A 19561-nucleotide genomic window follows, 5' to 3' on the forward strand; every position below is an offset into this window, starting at 1 on the left:
GCAAATTATTAGGGAAGAAAATCAGATTTTGAGTAATTCTGCTGAACCATTTAATGGTCAACTGATTGTATTTTAGGTGATAATGCCAAGGTTTAGAGAGCTTATGTGGCTGTAGGGTCAGTCTGAGCAAATGTGAAGCCATTGTCTTACATGAGACACTATTCTGGGTGAGGACTATCGGGGGTTGTGAGGGCTGTGGGCACTATTTTTACCAGCCTGTGGAATTTGTTATTGTGTTTGGTTACACTGTGGCTTTCAATGTTATCTTGACTCACTTGAGTATTGGAGCCACTTCACGTAAGCAGAACAACTAATTATTTAATTTCTCATGGGTTATATATGAAGGTATTTTTGAGTCAAAACGACTGTACACCTGTGACAGTGCGATTTGTAGTTGTAGAGAAAAGCCACACATGTGTATCAGTAAATTTGAAGTCACAGAGAGAAATGTTTTAAGAGTTGCAAACCTGTAGACTTTTTTTTTCTCTCCCACAAACACAACACAACAGTTTCACCTTCTCAAATTCTTCATTGCAGATGCACAAATCCTAATCTACAAATCAAAAATTAAGAAACTCGTACGCTCACATTTTTGATAGAGTTGCTGCAGTGAATATGGTGCAAAACGTATTTACACACCCGCATCAAGAAATGTGAAGTCGTGGAGAAATTTTGCACATCCGCAAATCAGTACGTGAATTCATCCAATGAGAGTTGCACACTTGTATAATATTTTCTCAGAAATGTCTTGTATATTTTTCTAACACAAACACAAAGTACATAATTACAGCTGCTTGAATCTGCTGTGATGAATCTCTAAAACTGTTTTTCGCTTTCAAGTGACAAGTTTCGCGCTCTCCCTTTTGCACCGAGATATTTGGTTCAAAAGTGATTTGTGCATCTGTAGAGGTAGTGGGCTGGACTGTTTAGAGATTAGAGAATTTCAGCCAATCAGAAGAGCTACTTTGGGTCGTTGCTGAATGGGGGGAGGCTGCAGACCTGGAGCCGGTAGATATATGCCCCAAGCTGTTTTACTCCCCTGTTGTTCCTCATGCGTCCAGTAGGGGGAGGCTGCAGACCTATGACCTACTGTAAAATGTATTATTTATATTTATTTATAAACTGTTTTTATATACAGGAGACTGACTGATATATGATGTTGTGAATTTATATTAAGTTACATTTAGATATTAACCATATTCAGGCCATTAGACATACAGTACTGTGTAATCATATGGATCCTAAATGAAATATTTGCTGTACAATTCACATTTGGTAGTCATACAGCTACAAAACATGTCCTGCATAGCATTTCATGAAGACAAACACAATTTAACCCTTTTCTAAAATTCCACGGGTCTTTTAAAAGAAAGAGACAATATTGTTGTTCACAAAAAAATATTTATTAACACCATGACTTGTTTTTTTTTTTTTTCACAAAAAAATCAAAAGTGCCTTTTCTATATTAAGCACAAAACTATTATTTTAGAGCAGTGGTCTAACATTATGGATAAACTATTTGACATTAAAAACAATTTTAATATGACACCATGCAGAGCACAACTAACACACAAGACCTACCTCTGGAAAAAGGACATCCATAATGAATCTGATCTGGTCACTGTGGGTGTGTGTAGGTGTGCCGTCCAGAATTGAAGTCATGTGAGTGTAGATAACATCAATTCGCTCCTTATCTTCAATGAACAACGGCACAGGCACTTTCTTGATGGAACACTTGGAAAAAGTGTCAAGCCACTTGATTTTTTTTTTTTTGTCCATTGATGATGGACTGTGCAGAGAAAATTGAAAATTACATTAAAAACATTTCCATGTATTTGATTTTTGAGATACAAATTAAAGAACTAAAGACAGAGTATGATAAAACAAACATTAAGTGTACTGTACATACATTTGTCCAGATCAGTAAGCTATTTTAAGGAAACTGTATATTAAGATATACATTAGAGAATTAGATCATCTTATTTATAAGAAACAACTCAAACCAAAATATACATTTAAACCATATGGGACCAAAGCTTTTAATGTGGGTTTTATCATGCATGACGTATGTATGTATTATTTGACAAAATACTTGAGTGAGTGTGCAGTTCAACTCTTTTTAATAGAGACTTTGAGATTTGCATACATACATACATACATACATACTATTATAAATGTGTATTTTGTGTGTTCACATCATAGACTGTCAAAAAAAATAACACATTTGTGATAATCCACTCTAATGTTGCTCCAGAAACCATGTGGAGTATGTTTACACGTAAGGAGTAAACAGGGTCTTACCAGAAGAAGCCATGCCATGCAAGCTAAAGACAAATAACAAGATAAAAATAAAGAATTGAATTAATTTTAAAAGTGAGTGAGACAGAGAGTTTAAAGAGAGGACTAGGGGCAGCTTAACCTACACGTGGTTAGCTAAGTTTGAGTCAGACAGAACATCTGACTCCATTAAGTACTTTTGCCTCTCGAAATAAATTGACCCATCTTTTGAATTGATATCACATCAATCGTTTATAAATAATAAATGTTGCATCATTACAATACAATCAACAACAATAACTTTAGCAGATTATTTAACATACCTCAATTCGTATCATTCAAGAAGGTCTGCTGCTATCATACGTATAGAAATGGTCTGCTGTTCTGATATATGACTAGGCTCATATACTAATATACAGCCTCCTATAGCCTAATATACAGGGAGTAAAACTGCTTGGGGCGTATATCTACCGGCTACAGTTCCCAAGCCTCCAGCTACTCAACAACGACCCAAAGTAGCTCTTCTGATTGGCTGAAATTTTCTAATCTCTAAACAGTCACGCCCACTACCTCTACAGATGCACAAATCACTTTTGAACCAAATATCTCGGTGCAGAAGGGAGAGCGCGAAACTTGTCACTTGAAAGCGAAAAACAGTGTTTGAGACATTATATGCTACAAGTGTGCAACTCTCATTTGATGAATTCACGTACTGATGGTATAACACAAATATTAAATACTTTTGTTATTAAAATACTATTTCAATAATACAATTATTTTTACAATTATGATGCCACATTGTCACTTCATGACCTCTAAAACTCACCAGTGTTTCATATTGATTAAAATGCATACCAATGACTATTCATTACTAGTAGAAAGTCTTCTCTTCCTATGTTCATGAAAAACTTTATAAAAATTAATTAAACTAAAATAAATTATAGATCACCTAAAGCTGAAATGATCTAAAAACAAGTAAGTCACTGTTATCAGAGTGGAGTATTGATGGGTTTATATGTTTGTGTGTCTTAGCTGATATGGGTTTTGCCCGACTGTTTAACTCTCCACTGAAGCCTTTGGCTGATCTGGACCCAGTGGTTGTCACATTCTGGTACCGAGCACCCGAACTACTGCTCGGGGCGAGACATTACACCAAAGCAATCGGTAAGTTATGTGATATGTGCATTTCAGGCTGTCTGTCTGCATTCTTTGTTATCTGTACTAAATATTCTTTTACTTTTTAGATATTTGGGCAATAGGCTGTATCTTTGCAGAGCTGTTGACATCAGAACCAATCTTTCATTGCCGTCAAGAGGACATAAAGACCAGCAATCCTTTCCATCACGACCAGTTAGATCGCATATTCAGTGTCATGGGCTTCCCAGCAGGTGACTGACCTCAACTTATCATATGGCCACCTGTACTCTGTATTCAGTACAGTATTCTACTCTCATGAATTCATTTGAATTCTATTTTAATTAAATAGAAACATTTTTACATCACAGGAAGACCTGAGATTTATTTTTCTTTAGAATAGAAACAAACTATTTAAAGTTCTACATTTCTTTTTCTGTTAGTGCTGTACTTGGAGGACTTGCCTCTTGCATTTCCCTTAAGTTTAAATATTCTAACAGTTTTTCACTTTCTTCTAAGCCTGAATTGTTCTGTCCTTGTTTGGGTTCACTTCCCACACGTATTTGAGTTGCAAGTTTGATATATTAACGGCATATATTATTGTTATTGTTTTGAGTCGCTTTTTTAACTTTAACACATTACTCGTTACATAATGTGAAGTCGTTAAAAAAAAAGTGATTGATTTGTTGAATAAATAATATTATTTTGGGGGTTTATCTGAGTGTGGTATGATTATACCACAATAATGGTGCAGCAGTTGAACACACAAGAAAAGTAGCAGGCAGTATATATAGACTCTGACTCTTTCTATGGGCAGAAAGACTGCTTTCTGTCCATCCAAAGGTGCTGGGAAAGTGCAATCCCGTAAATGCACCGATGGGAGAGTAAAGATCTATGGCTGATCTACTGACAATGAGCAAATTAAAGAATACAGACACAAATAATTTCCACAATGATCAACACAATCTAACAAGAGCTGCGCAATTTAGTGTAAGCTCACAAACAAGCAGAACCAATGATAATCAGGTGTGTGTGTAATCTACTAGTTCACCCAAAAATTAAAATTAGGCCATAAATTACTCACCCTCAAGTTATATATAAAAATTGTCTTTGATCTTTTAAGCTGTTTAATGCCACTCAGGGGGTGTTGCAGTGCATCAGTCCAAAATAAGTTAAATATCCTTAATAAAAATTGTCTCACTTGGTTCCAGGGGTTGAACAAAGCCCTTCTGTAGCAAATCGATGCATTTTTGTAAGAAAAATACCAATATTTAACAAGTAATAATAATTTTAATATAGCTTGTGCTCACTGTTGTACACGGAAGCAGTTCCGGGCGTTTGACGTATGAAGGTCAGCGTTGCGCATGCGCCACTCAGAAGTGACAAACGGAGAAATACAGGGGAGAGATCAAAACAAAACAACACATCTATTCGCAACAGGAGGCCTTTTTTCACACCCCGGAGCCGTGTGAGACACTTTTTTTTTTTTAATGGATGGCCGCTTTTTAAAAAACTTCTTTTGGACTGAAGCACTGCAACACCCGCTGAGTGACATTAAACAGCTTGAAAGATCAAAGACAATTTTGATTATAACTCTGACTGGATTTGTCTGAAAGAAGAAAGTAATATACACCAAGGATGACTTGAGGGTGAGTAATTTATGGCCTAATTTTCATTTTTGGGTGAACTAAACCTTTAAGACCTGCTTTTTGGGTGGCGGTAAATAATGGCTTATAAACCAGTAAAGTGACTAGCACAAACATGTGCCTTTTCATGTCTAATTTGTCACTGTTTATCTTTTGTAAATCCTGACAAGAGAGGGTTTTGCACTGGTACTAATCTGGCCATTATTTTATCTGGCCTGTTTTTTTTCTCTTGTTTTTCTTGAATATATATATATATATATATATATATATATATATATATATATATATATATAGGGTGCAAAAAACAGAGGGGGGGATGTTTTTAAACATTTTAATTCATAAAAATAAATCATGAGAACATGAACTTCATCACTGCATTTGCAGGAATTGTAAAACCTTTTTTCTTATTAACTCATGAAGCAGCCTAATGCAATATTTTTACTCTAATAGCTTATCTTTCCCCACACATATGAACTGTGATCATGCACAATGAAAAAACACGCAAGAATTAAATCAGTGAAATGATAGAAAAGACAGATGCATTATCTGTGCTAGTCAATTCGGACCTTTACATTGACTTAACATTAAAATCACTCGCGGCAGACGCTCAAGAGTGAGTGAGTAATCAAAAAACCTTTGCTTTAGCCTCAATTGAGTGAAACACCGTATGTGTAACTTTGGCCATTCTCATTGGTGTGACTGGGACACTAACTCTGCTTGTCATCATAGAAACAGATAATCAGATTGTGATGTTTATTCCCGCTTCAGTAATATGATGAATATACTGCCTTCCTTTGTTTCGACCATGGTTTTGACACACATCTCCACTGCAGTGCTGCCAACTTCTTTCAGTGGAAAGTAGCTAAACCCAGACTGAAAAGTCGCTAAATGTCACTAGATGACTTTATGCACTAATTAGCATATTTATGACGTAAGTGTGTCGTATTGTATTGCCTCCCTATGCTCACATACTGCATTTTAATTCAGCCAAATTCTCAATAAAACTACTATATTTTAATGTTTCTGTTGTCAGACAATGGAATTAAGCCATTAAGTCCATTAAGACTAGCCTACATCACCAGCTATCAAACATTAATCTGCACTAAAATCCTATTCACGACATTGTCTAATGAAATCAAATACACATATGATAAAGTCAGTGGTTGTGCTGTGACTGATGTCAGCTATACTTGCTTGTAAAATAGAGTTAGAAGCAACAGAATATATATTTTTTTTTTACTGAAAGTGCTGTTCCTCTCTGCGCTCGCTGAACAGAACAGATGCAGACAGAGAGGCTCGCGCTGGGAAAGAGAGACCTCGCGCTCGTGCGGCAGCACCAGAGAGTCTCAGAGACTAAATAATGATTGTCCAAAAAGTCGCTAGATCTGTCGCTAGATGCTTTAAAAAAAAAAAAAAAAAAGTCGCTAAATCTAACGACAAAGTCGCCAAGTTGGCAACTCCACTGCCCAGCGGACCGGCTTCAAGTGTTGATAGGCTATTACTCGTGAGGTGTAACCAATCAGTTAGCGCCATGGGCGGGACATTGAGCAATTCTGCAGAGTGGTGAATACAGAGAGGCTGCGCGGCAGCTATATCAGAGCCAGGCAAAGTAGCGCATTTTAAAATAAAATTGACTTTAATCAAACCACGGATCCGTGATAAGTTTTGTGATCAGTCTTGCCACTAGTGTAGTAGCACTGATCACTTTGAGGGGGGGATAAATTTATCCCCACCAGGAAAAAAATTATTAAGCAGAGGCAGGGATACATTGACCAGAAACGGGGAAATCCCACGAATCCTCTACCATCTGAATGTCTCAACAGAAATTGAGACTCATCAGACCAGGCAACATTTTTCCAGTCTTCAACTGTCCAATTTTGGTGAGCTCGTGCAAATAGTAGCCTCTTTTTCCTATTTGTAGTGGAGATGAGTGGTACCCGGTGGGGTCTTCTGTTGTTGTAGCCCATCCGCCTCAAGGTTGTGTGTGTTGTGGCTTCACAAATGCTTTTCTGCATACCTCGGTTGTAACGAGTGGTTATTTCAGTCAAAGTTGCTCTTCTATCAGCTTGAATCAGTCGGCCCATTCTCCTCTGACCTCTAGCATCAACAAGGCATTTTTTTGCCCACAGGACTGCCGCATACTGGATGTTTTATATATATATTTGGAAGTTGCTTTGAATAAAAGCGTCTGCAAAATGTCTAAATCTAATGTAAATGTAAAAGAAAACAAATAGGGTTTGGAAATATGTTTGTGTGTTCAGACTATGGCTGTTACAAACACGCCAGGTTCCACCTCCTCACAATCACAGCGCACACCCTCACCTGAATACTAGATCACCACCACCTGTTCCTCATCACCCACTCATCAGCGCTGCACCATAAAAGCCACACACACGCACTCAGTCTTCGTCCGGTCACGTTCGCGACAAGATCATTCCTGTATGCTTACTATTAGGACTAACTCCTCTTCTACTCTCTCTCCAAGGATTATCTCCGAAGGACCCAGTTTCCCAAAGTGCTTGTGTGTGGTTCACCGATCCCTCCAAGAAGTCACAGCCTTACCTGCACGGATCCAAACTCCCATTCACTCCTCACTACCTGCTCCTCTGCTTGTGTCTTTAAATAAACATCTTCATCTGTTACTCCTCAGATTCCCGAGTGATCCGTAACAGATGACCGGACCAGCACCGACAGGCACAAGCATGAGCCTCACAAACCCCTTTCAAGATCTGGAAGATGCACTCCGTCGAACACTCATGTCAGCCCCAGCATCTCCACCACCAGCGAGCACTTCCGCCGATCCTGTCATCACTCCTTCACCTGCCGTGCACGCCAGTCCCATGGCCAGGCCGGCGCCCTACTCTGGCTCGGCGGAGGAATGCAGCGGTTTCCTGCTTGAGTGTTCACTGGTCCTGGAGATGCAACCGCACTTATATCCAACGGACCACTCTAAGGTAGCCTTTATCATTTCCCAATTGCAAGGCAAAGCACTACTGTGGGCAGATTCACTCTGGACTCAAAATAACCCAGTTATCCAGTCTTATTCTAGCTACATCGACCATTTTCGAGAAGTTTTCGGCAGACCTGCCTGGGATTCTTCGATAGGTGAGAAGCTGTACAATTTAAAACAAGGGAAAATGTCTGTCAATGAATATGCCTTGCAGTTCAGAACTCTGGCAGCCTCCAGTGGATGGAACGAACAGGCTTTGCTAACGACCTACCATCAAGGACTGGAACCCCGAGTGCGGTTGCATCTCGCTGCATACGAGGTTACCATCGGCCTCGAGCAATTCATCCAGCTGTCCATCCGCTTCGCCACTCGTATGCAGTCGTGCTTAGAAGAGCACCAGGGCCAGGCGCATTCCTCCACTCCACTCTGCCGACCAGAGAACGTCAGCTCCCCAGAACCAGCCAGCGAACCCATGATGGTTGACTCCTACCGCCTCACTATGGCGGAGCGTCAAAGATGGCTTGCCCAGAATCTATGCCTTTACTGTGCAGCTCCGGGGCATACCATAGCTGTGTGCCCCGTCCGTCCTCCTCGTCCCATGGTGATTGCCATTCTCTCTTCACGATACCAAATGAAACCACTCAACACTGTTGTGACACTTACTGCCGCGGATGTATCTCTTCCAGTTTCCGCCCTCCTCGATTCTGGGTCAGCCGGCAACTTCATCTCCGGCGCCCTCTGCCGTCAGCTCAAGCTCCCTACTTTGGCCACGCCGGCCGCTTACCAGGTCCACACAATCACCGGCAAGCCGTTGAGCAAGAAATACATACATCACTGTGTGGGTCCCATCTCCCTCCAAACTGGACTCCTGCACCATGACGAAATCCATCTGCTGGTTCTGGAGGATTCCACTGCTGACGTCATCCTAGTGCGCCCATGGTTGGAGCAGCAAAACCCTGTTATCTCCTGGAAGACAGGAGAGATGTGTGAGGCTTGTTTTCAGTCATGCATCTCCGATTGCCCTATTCCAGTTGAACATCCCCCCGAACCACTACCAGTCTACTCCACCTCTATCGAGAGCCCTGTCGAGAACCAATCCATCACCATTCACCAGTGCTACGCCCCCTTCAGCAATGTCTTCTGCCCTAAGCGGGCCTCCAAGCTGCTCCACACCGGCCGTGGGACTGTGCTATTGATCTGCTGCCGGGTGAACCACTGCCAAAGGGACGGATATACCCTCTATCTGTTCCCGAGGAGAAGGCCATGGAGGATTACATCAAGGAGGCGCTGGCACAAGGATACATTCACCCATCTACCTCCCCTGCTGCTTCCAGCTTCTTCTTCGGGGGTAAAAAAAGTATGGAGGTTTGCGACCATGCATCGATTACAGAGCACTAAACAAAATAACTCTAAAATTCCGGTACCCACTTCCCCTCGTCCCAGCGGCCCTGGAACATCTCCGTGGTGCCACTGTGTTCACCAAGTTGGACCTCCGCAGCGCATATAACCTCATCCGGATACGTGAGGGGGACGAGTGGAAGACCGCCTTCATCACCCCTACTGGCCACTATGAGTACTGCGTCATACCGTATGGGCTTGTTAACGCCCCCTCCGTATTCCAGGATTTCATTCATGCGGTGCTCCGGGATTTCCTCCACAAGTCCGTCCTAGTTTACATAGACGATATCCTGATTTACTCCTGGAGCCTGGCAGAACATCAGCGCCACGTTGCGGAGGTCCTGCAACGCCTGAGGGACTACCAGCTCTATCTTAAAGCCGAGAAGTGTTCTTTCCATCAGCCCTCAGTGCAGTTCCTTGGGTACACCATCGACCGCAGTGGCATGCGGATGGACGAGGGGAAGGTGAGCGCAGTCAGGGACTGATCCATTCCTACCACTATCAAGGAGCTGCAACGATTCCTTGGCTTTGCCAATTTCTATAGATGATTCATTCATAATTTCAGTACAATCACCAGCCCTCTTACCAACCTTCTCCGCCAGAAACCCAAATCTCTCTCCTGGACTCCTACCGCCACTGAAGCCTTCCAAGCCCTCAAGCAAGCCTTCACGACCGCCCCACTCCTAGTACATCCGGACCCCGATCGACCGTTTGTGGTGGAAGTGGACGCCTCGACCACCGGAGTGGGAGCGGTCCTTTCCCAGCAGCAGGGGACTCCCAGTCGCCTCCATCCATGTGCCTTCTTCTCCAGGAAACTCAACCCGGCGGAGGTAAATAATGACATCGGGAATCGGGAATTGCTAGCCATCAAACTTGCCCTGGAGGAATGGAGACATTGGCTAGAGGGAGCCAAACACCCATTTCAAGTTCTCACTGACCACAAGAACCTGGAATACCTTAGAGCAGCCAAGAGACTCAACCCCAGACAGGCCCGCTGGGCGTTATTCTTCACCCGCTTCCAATTTACCATCTCTTACCGCCCAGGGGTAAAGAACATAAAGGCCGATGCTCTGTCCAGATGTTACGCTCTCGAGGAAAAATCAGAAAATCCAGAACCCATCCTCGAGGACGACATCATAGTCGCTCCTATCACCTGGTCAGCTGATACTCTTCCTCCTGCCGTACCTCCTAATGACACCCCGCCGGGTTGCCCACCAGGACACTTGTACATCCCCAGGACAGGGCGCACTCCACTTATCCACTCCACGCATACATCACTTGGCACTAGTCACCCGGGGGTCAATGAAACCCTCTCGTTGCTACGGGAACGCTTCTGGTGGCCCAACATGGCCTCGGATGTCAGAAGGTACGTGAGTGGATGTACCAGCTGCGCCATGTCCAAGAGTCCTCGCCACCTACCATCTGGCAGAGGAACGCTCCTGGGTCCCACGCAACGACATCTTGGATCCCACCTTACTGGATACCTTCCATTCCATTCACCCCAATCGACCAGCTCCCAGGCGAAGAGGACGCCCACCACGTCGTCGGGGTCCCCGGCCCTCAGGAGCGGGCCGTTGGGAGGGGGGTACTGTTACAAACACGCCAGGTTCCACCTCCACACAATCACAGTGCACACCCTTACCTGAATACTAGATCACCACCACCTGTTCCTCATCACCCACTCATCAGCGCTGCACCATAAAAGCCACACACACGCACTCAGTCTTCGTCCGGTCACGTTCGCGACAAGATCATTCCTGTATGCTTACTATTAGGACTAACTCCTCTTCTACTCACTCTCCAAGGATTATCTCCGAAGGACCCAGTTTCCCGAAGTGCGTGTGTGTGGTTCACCGATCCCTCCAAGAAGTCACAGCCTTACCTGCATGGATCCAAACTCCCATTCACTCCTCACTACCTGCTCCTCTGCTTGTGTCTTTAAATAAACATCTTCTTCTGTTACTCCTCAGCTTCCCGAGTGATCCGTAAAAATGGCCCCTATTCTGTTTTTTAAAATATAAGTTAAGAATTTCTAAAAATAAATGTATCATATAAAAGTAGTTTTCATGAAAAATTGTGGAAACATATCAAACAAAATCCTATATTTTCAGCTGAACAGAATTATGAATATGTATAAATAAATGTGCGTCTCTCCGTTGATTTGTTCTGAATGATACATGCCTTATAGTCACTATTCTTTTTATGTTATCCTATTAACTTTTTTTCTGTATGATTAATGCTTAGAAGTAAGTTAGGTCAAGGTGTATTCTCGCACCATTACGCACTTGAATTTAAAATTAAGAATACTCTCATTTGATCCAGGTTGGGATCCAGGTAGGGTACTGGTTAGAGTAGGGTCAACAGTGTAATTACAGATGCAATGGCTGCACTTTATTTTATAGTACATGCTATAAGTTGTACATACAGTATTACGCAGAAACTTAGACATTTCTGGGTAATATAAGGGATCTACATGAGTTAAGGTTAGGTTTAGTGGTTGATTAAGGGGTAGTACCTAATTATAAACCCATTATTGTAATTACTATAATAAATACATGTACATTCAAGACTATAATAAAGAGCTTATTAAATGCATAAGAATTTAATCAAATGCATAATTTTCAATGTAAGTACATAGTAGTTAGAGACACCTGACAATTGAGTCCATGTGCTATTATTAGTCCTTATTTGGACTCGTAGCCTTGTTAAAATGTCACTGTGCACTATTATATCATGTTTATGTGTAATTCCTAGATAAAGACTGGGAAGATATCCGGAAAATGCCAGAATATCCGACCCTACAGAAAGATTTCAGAAGAACCACGTGAGTGTGGGGCTCTGTTCCAGAGTAACACCAAATGTATTCTCAACAGCAAAAACAAAATGAATGTTGCTTTTATGTCATGGTTTATATTTTTTCATGTGAGTGTTTTCTAGTGTGACAGCTCTGTACTGTTTGAACACGGTATTATATTTTGTGTAGAGATTTAAATGTGCATATGTTTATAATGATTTTTAAAAATGTGTTTTACAGATATGCCAACAGCAGTCTTATCAAATATATGGAGAAACATAAAGTCAAACCAGACAGCAAAGTGTTTCTATTGGTAAGTCTATTGTACATGCGTGTATATGCAATCAATTTGACTTATATACAGTAAAAGGGATACAGTACTGTGCAGACACATATGCTTCACAAAAACATTAGTTTTAAGATGATTACTTATTTAAATCATTTGCTCCAGTATTGCAGTAGGAAATTTCAATTTTAGACTTTCTGCTTCCAAATATTTCAAAAATCCAAGAAGAGTCATTCTTGGATTACTTGAAGATATATACGCTTGTTGTTTTCCTGCACTGTTTTGGAGTGTTTCTTACATAATAAAAAAAACAAAACAAAAAAAAACATTTAAAGTTTTTTAAAATAGTTATTTCATCAATCTGTTTGTTAAACTATTGAAACGGATGCGTGTCCATACATCCGTTGCCTGATCGTGGCTTCCTGAACACCAACTAGCCAACAAATCACTCAGTATAGCCCACCAACTCTATTATGTGAATTTGCACATCTTTCCCACAGTAATTAATATAAACTAATCTAGCTCCAGAAATTGCTGACTATGGACCCCACCAAAAGAATCACTTCTGAGCAGTCACTGCAGGACCCATATTTCCTGGAGGACCCCTTACCTACATCTGAGTAAGACTCATTCCACACACACACACACACACACACACACACACACATTTAGATTCATGCCGAGTAATCTCAGAGGAGAAATCTTAACAATCAAAAGTATGTGGACACCCAAACCCCAGACCCATATGTGCTTGTTCAACATTTAGCATTAATAGGGAGTTGATCCTCTCAAATGGCAGCTCACTGTTGAGACAAGGCTTTGGGAAGTTGCTCTAATTCAACATCATCAGTAAGCTCAGGCATAGGCTCTGGGTGATGGGGTCTGACTTTCATTCAGTGTTCATCTAATTCATATTCAGCAGGGTTTAAGTCTGAGCTTTGATTTAGAGTTTTATACCAGACTCATTGGATCATTTTTATGGATGTCACTTTGTGCACTTTCATGCTGTAAGAGAAAAAAGTACCATTGTCATTCTGGGACATTGCAATTAGATTGGACTTCACTGGAACTTAGCCAAACCCTTTAATTAGAAGAAGGTGTCTGCTTGCTTTTCATTCTGTAGCATACCACAAATATTTCCTGTTTTTCCTCTTTCGGACAGCTTTTATAGCAGCTAAAACATGAACCATAGTCGTTCACCTGTTATTGTATGTGAAACAATTGTAGTTCCTATAAAAACTGCTTTAATGTTTTCTTTGTGTGCATGTGTGGTGCTTTTAGTGTATTTGCAGGATGTCAGATTCCCTACCCCAAACGAGAGTTTCTAAGTGAGGATGAACCAGAGGAGAAAACAGAGAAGGTAACAATGGCTGATTTAGAATTAGTTTTTTTCAGATGTGGTCTTTAGCACTGACTTTTCACACCGTAATTTTGCAAAGAATGAAATCAGATAATTTTTTCCGGCGGACATTTAAATAAAACTTTAATAATTAAATAAACACAAAACAGCGCGACAGCCCCTCGCAGATGACTGCCACGCACAAACAAAAACCAAAACACAAAATAAAATCCAGTCCTGGTACTCTCTTGTCCTTCACTGTCGTAACTCCTCCTTTATCCTTCCGGATCTCCTCCGTGGGACCCGAGACCGGTGACCCGTTCCCACAGCTCTCGGTCCCGCCCCACTCGTCACAGTATCCTGCCTACATTGTTTGTTCAAGTTATGCCTTAAGCATCAGAGCAATGACAAGAAACAAATGAGAAGTAGACTTGACATCAGAGTTCAGTTCAGCCTAGGTGCGAACCTGTGAACCACCCCGAATACCTTTTAATATATCTGCTCATAGACCGATCCTCTGATAGACACAGCTTTCAGATGCTCCCATGTGTATCTGTGTAAGTGCTTGTTGAAGAGCGTGAAGCAATGATCATTGTAGCCAATCACAGACGTACCGTAATTCCTCAAATAAAAACCGGTAGTCAAATAAACGCCAGGCCTCTTATAGTGGCCGGGGGCGTGGTCAACACGGACAAATAAAGACCGGTCTTAAATAAAGGCCGGGGGGAAATTTGTGCAGCAGAGCCAGATAACGAACGTACACGCCCACTGCCGGAAACGAACGAAATTTTGGAAATTTTCAGGAACAGAACCAGAAACAGAAACAAAATCAAATTGTATAGTTCCGAACAGAATCGAAAATTTTAAAGGAGTCATGACCCACAATTTTCACTTTTCCACGAGAATCAATGTATGTTATGATTGCCGATTATACACTGGCCGGGAAGCTGATATTTAAAAGTGAAGCGTTTGTTTACCTCAGGGTTTGTAAAATAGCCCACGTGCACGCGCACTCAAATACGAGATTTTGATTTCTTCCCCGTCTTGACGTCAAGACGGGGCAGGATATACCATATATGGACACCGCAGCATGAAGCTCGCCCCTTCCCCTCTCCCCCTCATATTCAGTCGCGAAAGATGCTGGAGTAGTGCACACGTGAGTTGCTCTGTGGTTGACTGCCAGAATCAACATGTAAATGTGTTTTCTCTACCAAGAACGGACCTAGCTATCAGAGACCAGTGGATTAAATTCATTTTTAATGACGCGGTTCCTTCAACCCTTCCACTGGCTTATCGTTACGTGTTTGTGCTAAACATTGTACGCCGAAATCCTTCACAAATTTGGGGCTATATCAGGCGAAGTTGGCCTCGAAGCTCGGGAAAAGCGCCATTCCAACAAAATTGTCTGCAATTGAAACGGTAAGACTGTGTTTTTATTGCTCTACTGTGTGTAACAAACAGCATAACTTCTAATGCAGCTATTGTATGCTATTGCGTCTGTCACTAGACAAATAAACGAAAGACTGGAGGTGAAGTAATTATTTATGTTCCCTGTAAACGGACTGCAAAAATGGACTTTTGACTGCATTATAATGATTTCTTAATTCAGAATATGATCAAGATTGCGTAGGTTGATGTGTTCGGGGAATCTTCCAGTTAATAGTAACATTTAAAGCGCCTTAAATGAACGAAATGACTCGAAAAAAGATTTGTTCATTTTGATGAACTAGTTTGAACAAGAGAGTCTGGCGTTGCCAGATTGGGTGTTTTTTCTGCTACATATTAAGGCCGGTTTACGGTGGGTTTTAGGTGGGTTTTCGCCTGGAAGGCTTTATAGAAATCTGGCATCCTACTGAACGAAGTTAAATTGAGAGAGCGTGGCGTTCACAGACACCAGAATGAACGACTTCACACAGTAACGTTCATCAGGCAGTAATGCGGTACGTTCAGTTCATGTTCGCCCAAAATATGAACGAGTTCATGAACTATCGTTCAATGAACGCGTCCAGGCACAACTCTGGCGGGAGTATTAGCTTCGAGGTATGGGGAATGGCTGCTAACGTACTTTGCAAAAAACAAATGACTGTGATCATCATGAATTCGGTTATTGTTTATTTATTGCCTAACGCTTATATATGAGGCGCCGTCTAGTTTGTGTGTGTGTGTGTGCTCACGTCTTATATTTGTGTGTGTGTGCTGTGCTCACGTCTCATATGAGTAACTTTATGTGCGTAGATAGTTCATATACATGTATGTGTGACTAGTACTTAGTATATATGCAAGCGTGTTTCATATGTGTGCATGAATGAAGTTTGATTTAAGCCCTAAACGGCGCTGGCCGGGAAGCCGGTCGCGTTCATTCACAACTTGCACCATGATGTCAGTTTCTCCTTCCTGCAACCAATCAACGTGCCCCTCATTTGCATTATTATAATGACCGTCCACGACAGCCCAAATATCGCATCAGATCTCGCGAGACAATAATGCCTACAGAGATAAGGGTCTGAGGAGCTCTGTGTTTGTTTTTTTTCCAATTTTCTTTTTTAGAAGGGCCTGAAAGACTATAATACAGCAGTAGGTATCCAAGGTAATACGAGGGTATGACTCCTTTAAATGGCCGATAACCGGTTAATAACGTTATTTTATCGTTCCATTTAATATTTGAAATTTGCTGTCAACCAATCACAAATTCCATGTGAAGCTGAAGAGAGCGAGTGAAATGTCCGCTCAGCTGTGAACTCATCATAGGCAAGTCTCAATGACAATGAACCGCCTTCAGGGCCGGATTAAGACCAAATTAGGCCTGATGACACAGCGCAAAAAGGGCCTTTTTTTTGGTGTATGTGCATTCGACACTCAAGCGCCAGCATGCTTAGCCTTTCCTGTCCAACTGAGGACTGCAGCGCTCCTTTGATTATTCCCAACTTTGAGAAGCTCCGCTCGCTGGGGGCATTGGACATCATCAAGCACAGATAGATGCGCTAACCAATTTCGACATTTGGAAACGTCTGAGAAAGATTCAGCGATGACAAAAGCTCGTACAAGCTCTGCTGATTCGTTCACAGTCACCGGTTTCTGAGTGCATGAATGCAGCAAACTGTATCAGCTAATTCTGACCGATTAATAATCAGTTAAACGGTTTAAAAAGTCATTTATTTATTTTCAGTAAATTATCAAAATATTTAAAAAGGTTTGCTGCATTGTTAAAATACGCTACACATATATATATAGAGAGAGAGAGAGAGAGAGAGAGAGAGAGAAAGAGAGAGAAAACTTGTATAGCCTATACATTTTTTAGAGAGAAAAAACTATTATTTCATTCAGAAATAGACATAATGCAGACACAAAATATTTTCAAACATTAGGCTATAATAAAAACTAGGCTATTTTGTCATTTGTCATTCAAATACATCGCAAACATGGAAACTTTGATTTTGTGCCGAATGAGAGACCCGCTGGTTTCAGTTTTGTTTTAGCCTTAATTAATTAGTTTTAGTTTGTCGTTAATATTGCTATAGCTTCTTATATTTTTAATTCTTGTTCTTTTCTAAATACTGTTAACTGAAATGATTTGTTGTGGAGTGAGGGGAACTAAAATAGCCTAGCGGAGCTTCTCAAATTTCCCGGAAGCTGAACAGTTTTCATTTGCTATATTAACCTCAAAATAATTCTTAGAATGAAATTTGGAGTCCAACTTTCGGACGCATATACAGCGTTACTTATTATACATTTACTATTATTCTATATTCTTTATATTAAATAACATTATAGCATCCAGATACGTCGGGAACATGGAAATATTAAGATTTGTGCCGAAAGGGAGAGGTAGGCATCAGCTTCACCTTAGATTAATTAGTTTTTGGATTGATGTTTTTATAGCCTAAACTAATAACTGTTTGTACATTGTTTTAGAACATTTTTCTTTAGACTACAGGCATTTTAGCCTTTATTATTTCGGAAGTAATAGGGCTAATAAAATGCGACGTGAGCCGCAACTTTTTTTTTTTTTTTTTTTACTCTCAAAAACGCAATCTTATAATGTTTTTTTTTTTTCTTTTAAGTAGCTTACATTTGGCCAAAATCTAGAGATGATGATGCTGTAGCCTATTGGCTGTGACTAAGCGTTAGATCTCTATTTTTTCCTTTTTTTTGAGTAAAGAAAACGCTATACTTTATTATTATTATATTATTATTTTTAGGCAAATAATATTGTTTTTTAAAAAAATAACGTTATTAACCGGTATTTCTTCTACCCGAACCGGTTTCGGAACGGTAATAATATCAGAGGAACACAGAACAGAAACGTTAAAATATCGATTCTGCTCGAATTGAATTCCGATTGAATTTTTTTTTCGTTTTCAAGCCCTGCTCTTGAGTCAAGAATCGGTTTTCGGATCACCAGTACACTGAACCGAGAACCGTTTCTGTCGGACGCGTCCGATTCAAGAACCAAGGAGCTGATGATACTGCACATGTGATTCAGCGTGAAGCAGACCGACACACAGAGCGTCTGAACCGAACTGATTATTTTGGTGATTGATTCTGAACTGATTCTGTGCTAATGTTATTATCTCTGTCCACTGGAACGCTATCTTACTTATCAAACAGATGGAATTAGAAAAAAAGGCCTGCCTCAAATAAAAGCCTGTTTCTGTCTGCAGTTCAGGTAAATAAAGGCCCCAGCTTTTATTTGAGGAATTATGGTATGTCAAGTTTACAATAGTCCAAGTTTTGAGGGAGAGTTTGACGGAGAGCTGTGCAGGCTTCAATATAATTTCATGCCTTTAATGCACCTACAGTTCTGCTTTCAACCGTAAATAGATTTTGCAGTGATTGTTTTTTTTTTTTTGTAGTTTGTCTAATTTTGCTTACTTTAGTTACATTGTGTACTAAGACCGACGGAAAATTTAAAGTTCTGATTCCTTGGTTATTACGGCGGAATGAGAGTATAGTTCCTAGCCATATTGGCCTAGAATTTTCATTTTCCATCGGTATTAGTACACAATGTAAATACAGAAGAGTCAAGTTTAAAAAAAATAAATGAAAAAATATCGACATTTTTGAGCAAGATGCTATTGGTCTTAACAGATTCAATTATCTATACTTGTCACGACCGGGATACAGGAAAGCACGGTGAGAGATCCAATTGCAAGTACGTCTTTTATTAGGGGTAATCCAATCATAAACAGTCCATGCAGGGGTCAAAACCAAAAAGCAATCCAACATAAACAGACACGACACAAGAGCAAGAACACGACTAGACTTTGACGGGAAAACTTCAACAAGGACTCTGTGACACCTACTAAGACAGACAGGGTATAAATACACAGGGAGATGACAAACGCTAATGGGGAATTGACTGAGTGCAATGATTAATGACCAGTGACAGCTGAGTGCAATGATTAGACAGAGAACATGGGGAATGTGGTTCATGAAGTGACAGACACCGTGGGGAAGGAAGACATCTAGTGGATACCCAGGGAACACAAACCAGACACTGTGACTGTGGAGCTACAGTGCTACAGCCAGACCAGGATATTGGCCGAATGGATTCTAAAACTGTAAAACTCAAATGTTTAACTCTAGGGGAGTTGGAAAATTAGCTTAATAAAAAAAAGGGAAGTGTTCCTTTAAGTTGCTGAGGTATATTTGTAGCAATAGCCAAAAAAACATTGTATGTTTAAAATTAATGATTTTTGTTTTATGCCAAAAATCATTAAGACGTTAAGTAAAGATA

The 19561-nt window shown here is 40.7% G+C and overlaps 1 protein-coding gene across 1 annotated transcript in view; it reads left to right on the forward strand.

The window, feature by feature from the left end:
* Positions 1-19561, forward strand: part of cdk19 (cyclin dependent kinase 19) — a 92270-nt gene that overhangs the window by 25389 nt on the left and 47320 nt on the right. Inside the window, exons 6-11 of the mRNA XM_059499190.1 lie at positions 3310-3441; positions 3522-3665; positions 12160-12229; positions 12440-12512; positions 13008-13105; positions 13767-13845. Of these exons, the coding sequence (XP_059355173.1) occupies positions 3310-3441; positions 3522-3665; positions 12160-12229; positions 12440-12512; positions 13008-13105; positions 13767-13845 (596 nt within the window). The remainder of the gene's footprint in view (positions 1-3309; positions 3442-3521; positions 3666-12159; positions 12230-12439; positions 12513-13007; positions 13106-13766; positions 13846-19561) is intronic.

This window comes from Carassius carassius, chromosome 18 (genome assembly GCF_963082965.1).
Source record: "Carassius carassius chromosome 18, fCarCar2.1, whole genome shotgun sequence".
Lineage (NCBI taxonomy): Eukaryota > Metazoa > Chordata > Actinopteri > Cypriniformes > Cyprinidae > Carassius > Carassius carassius.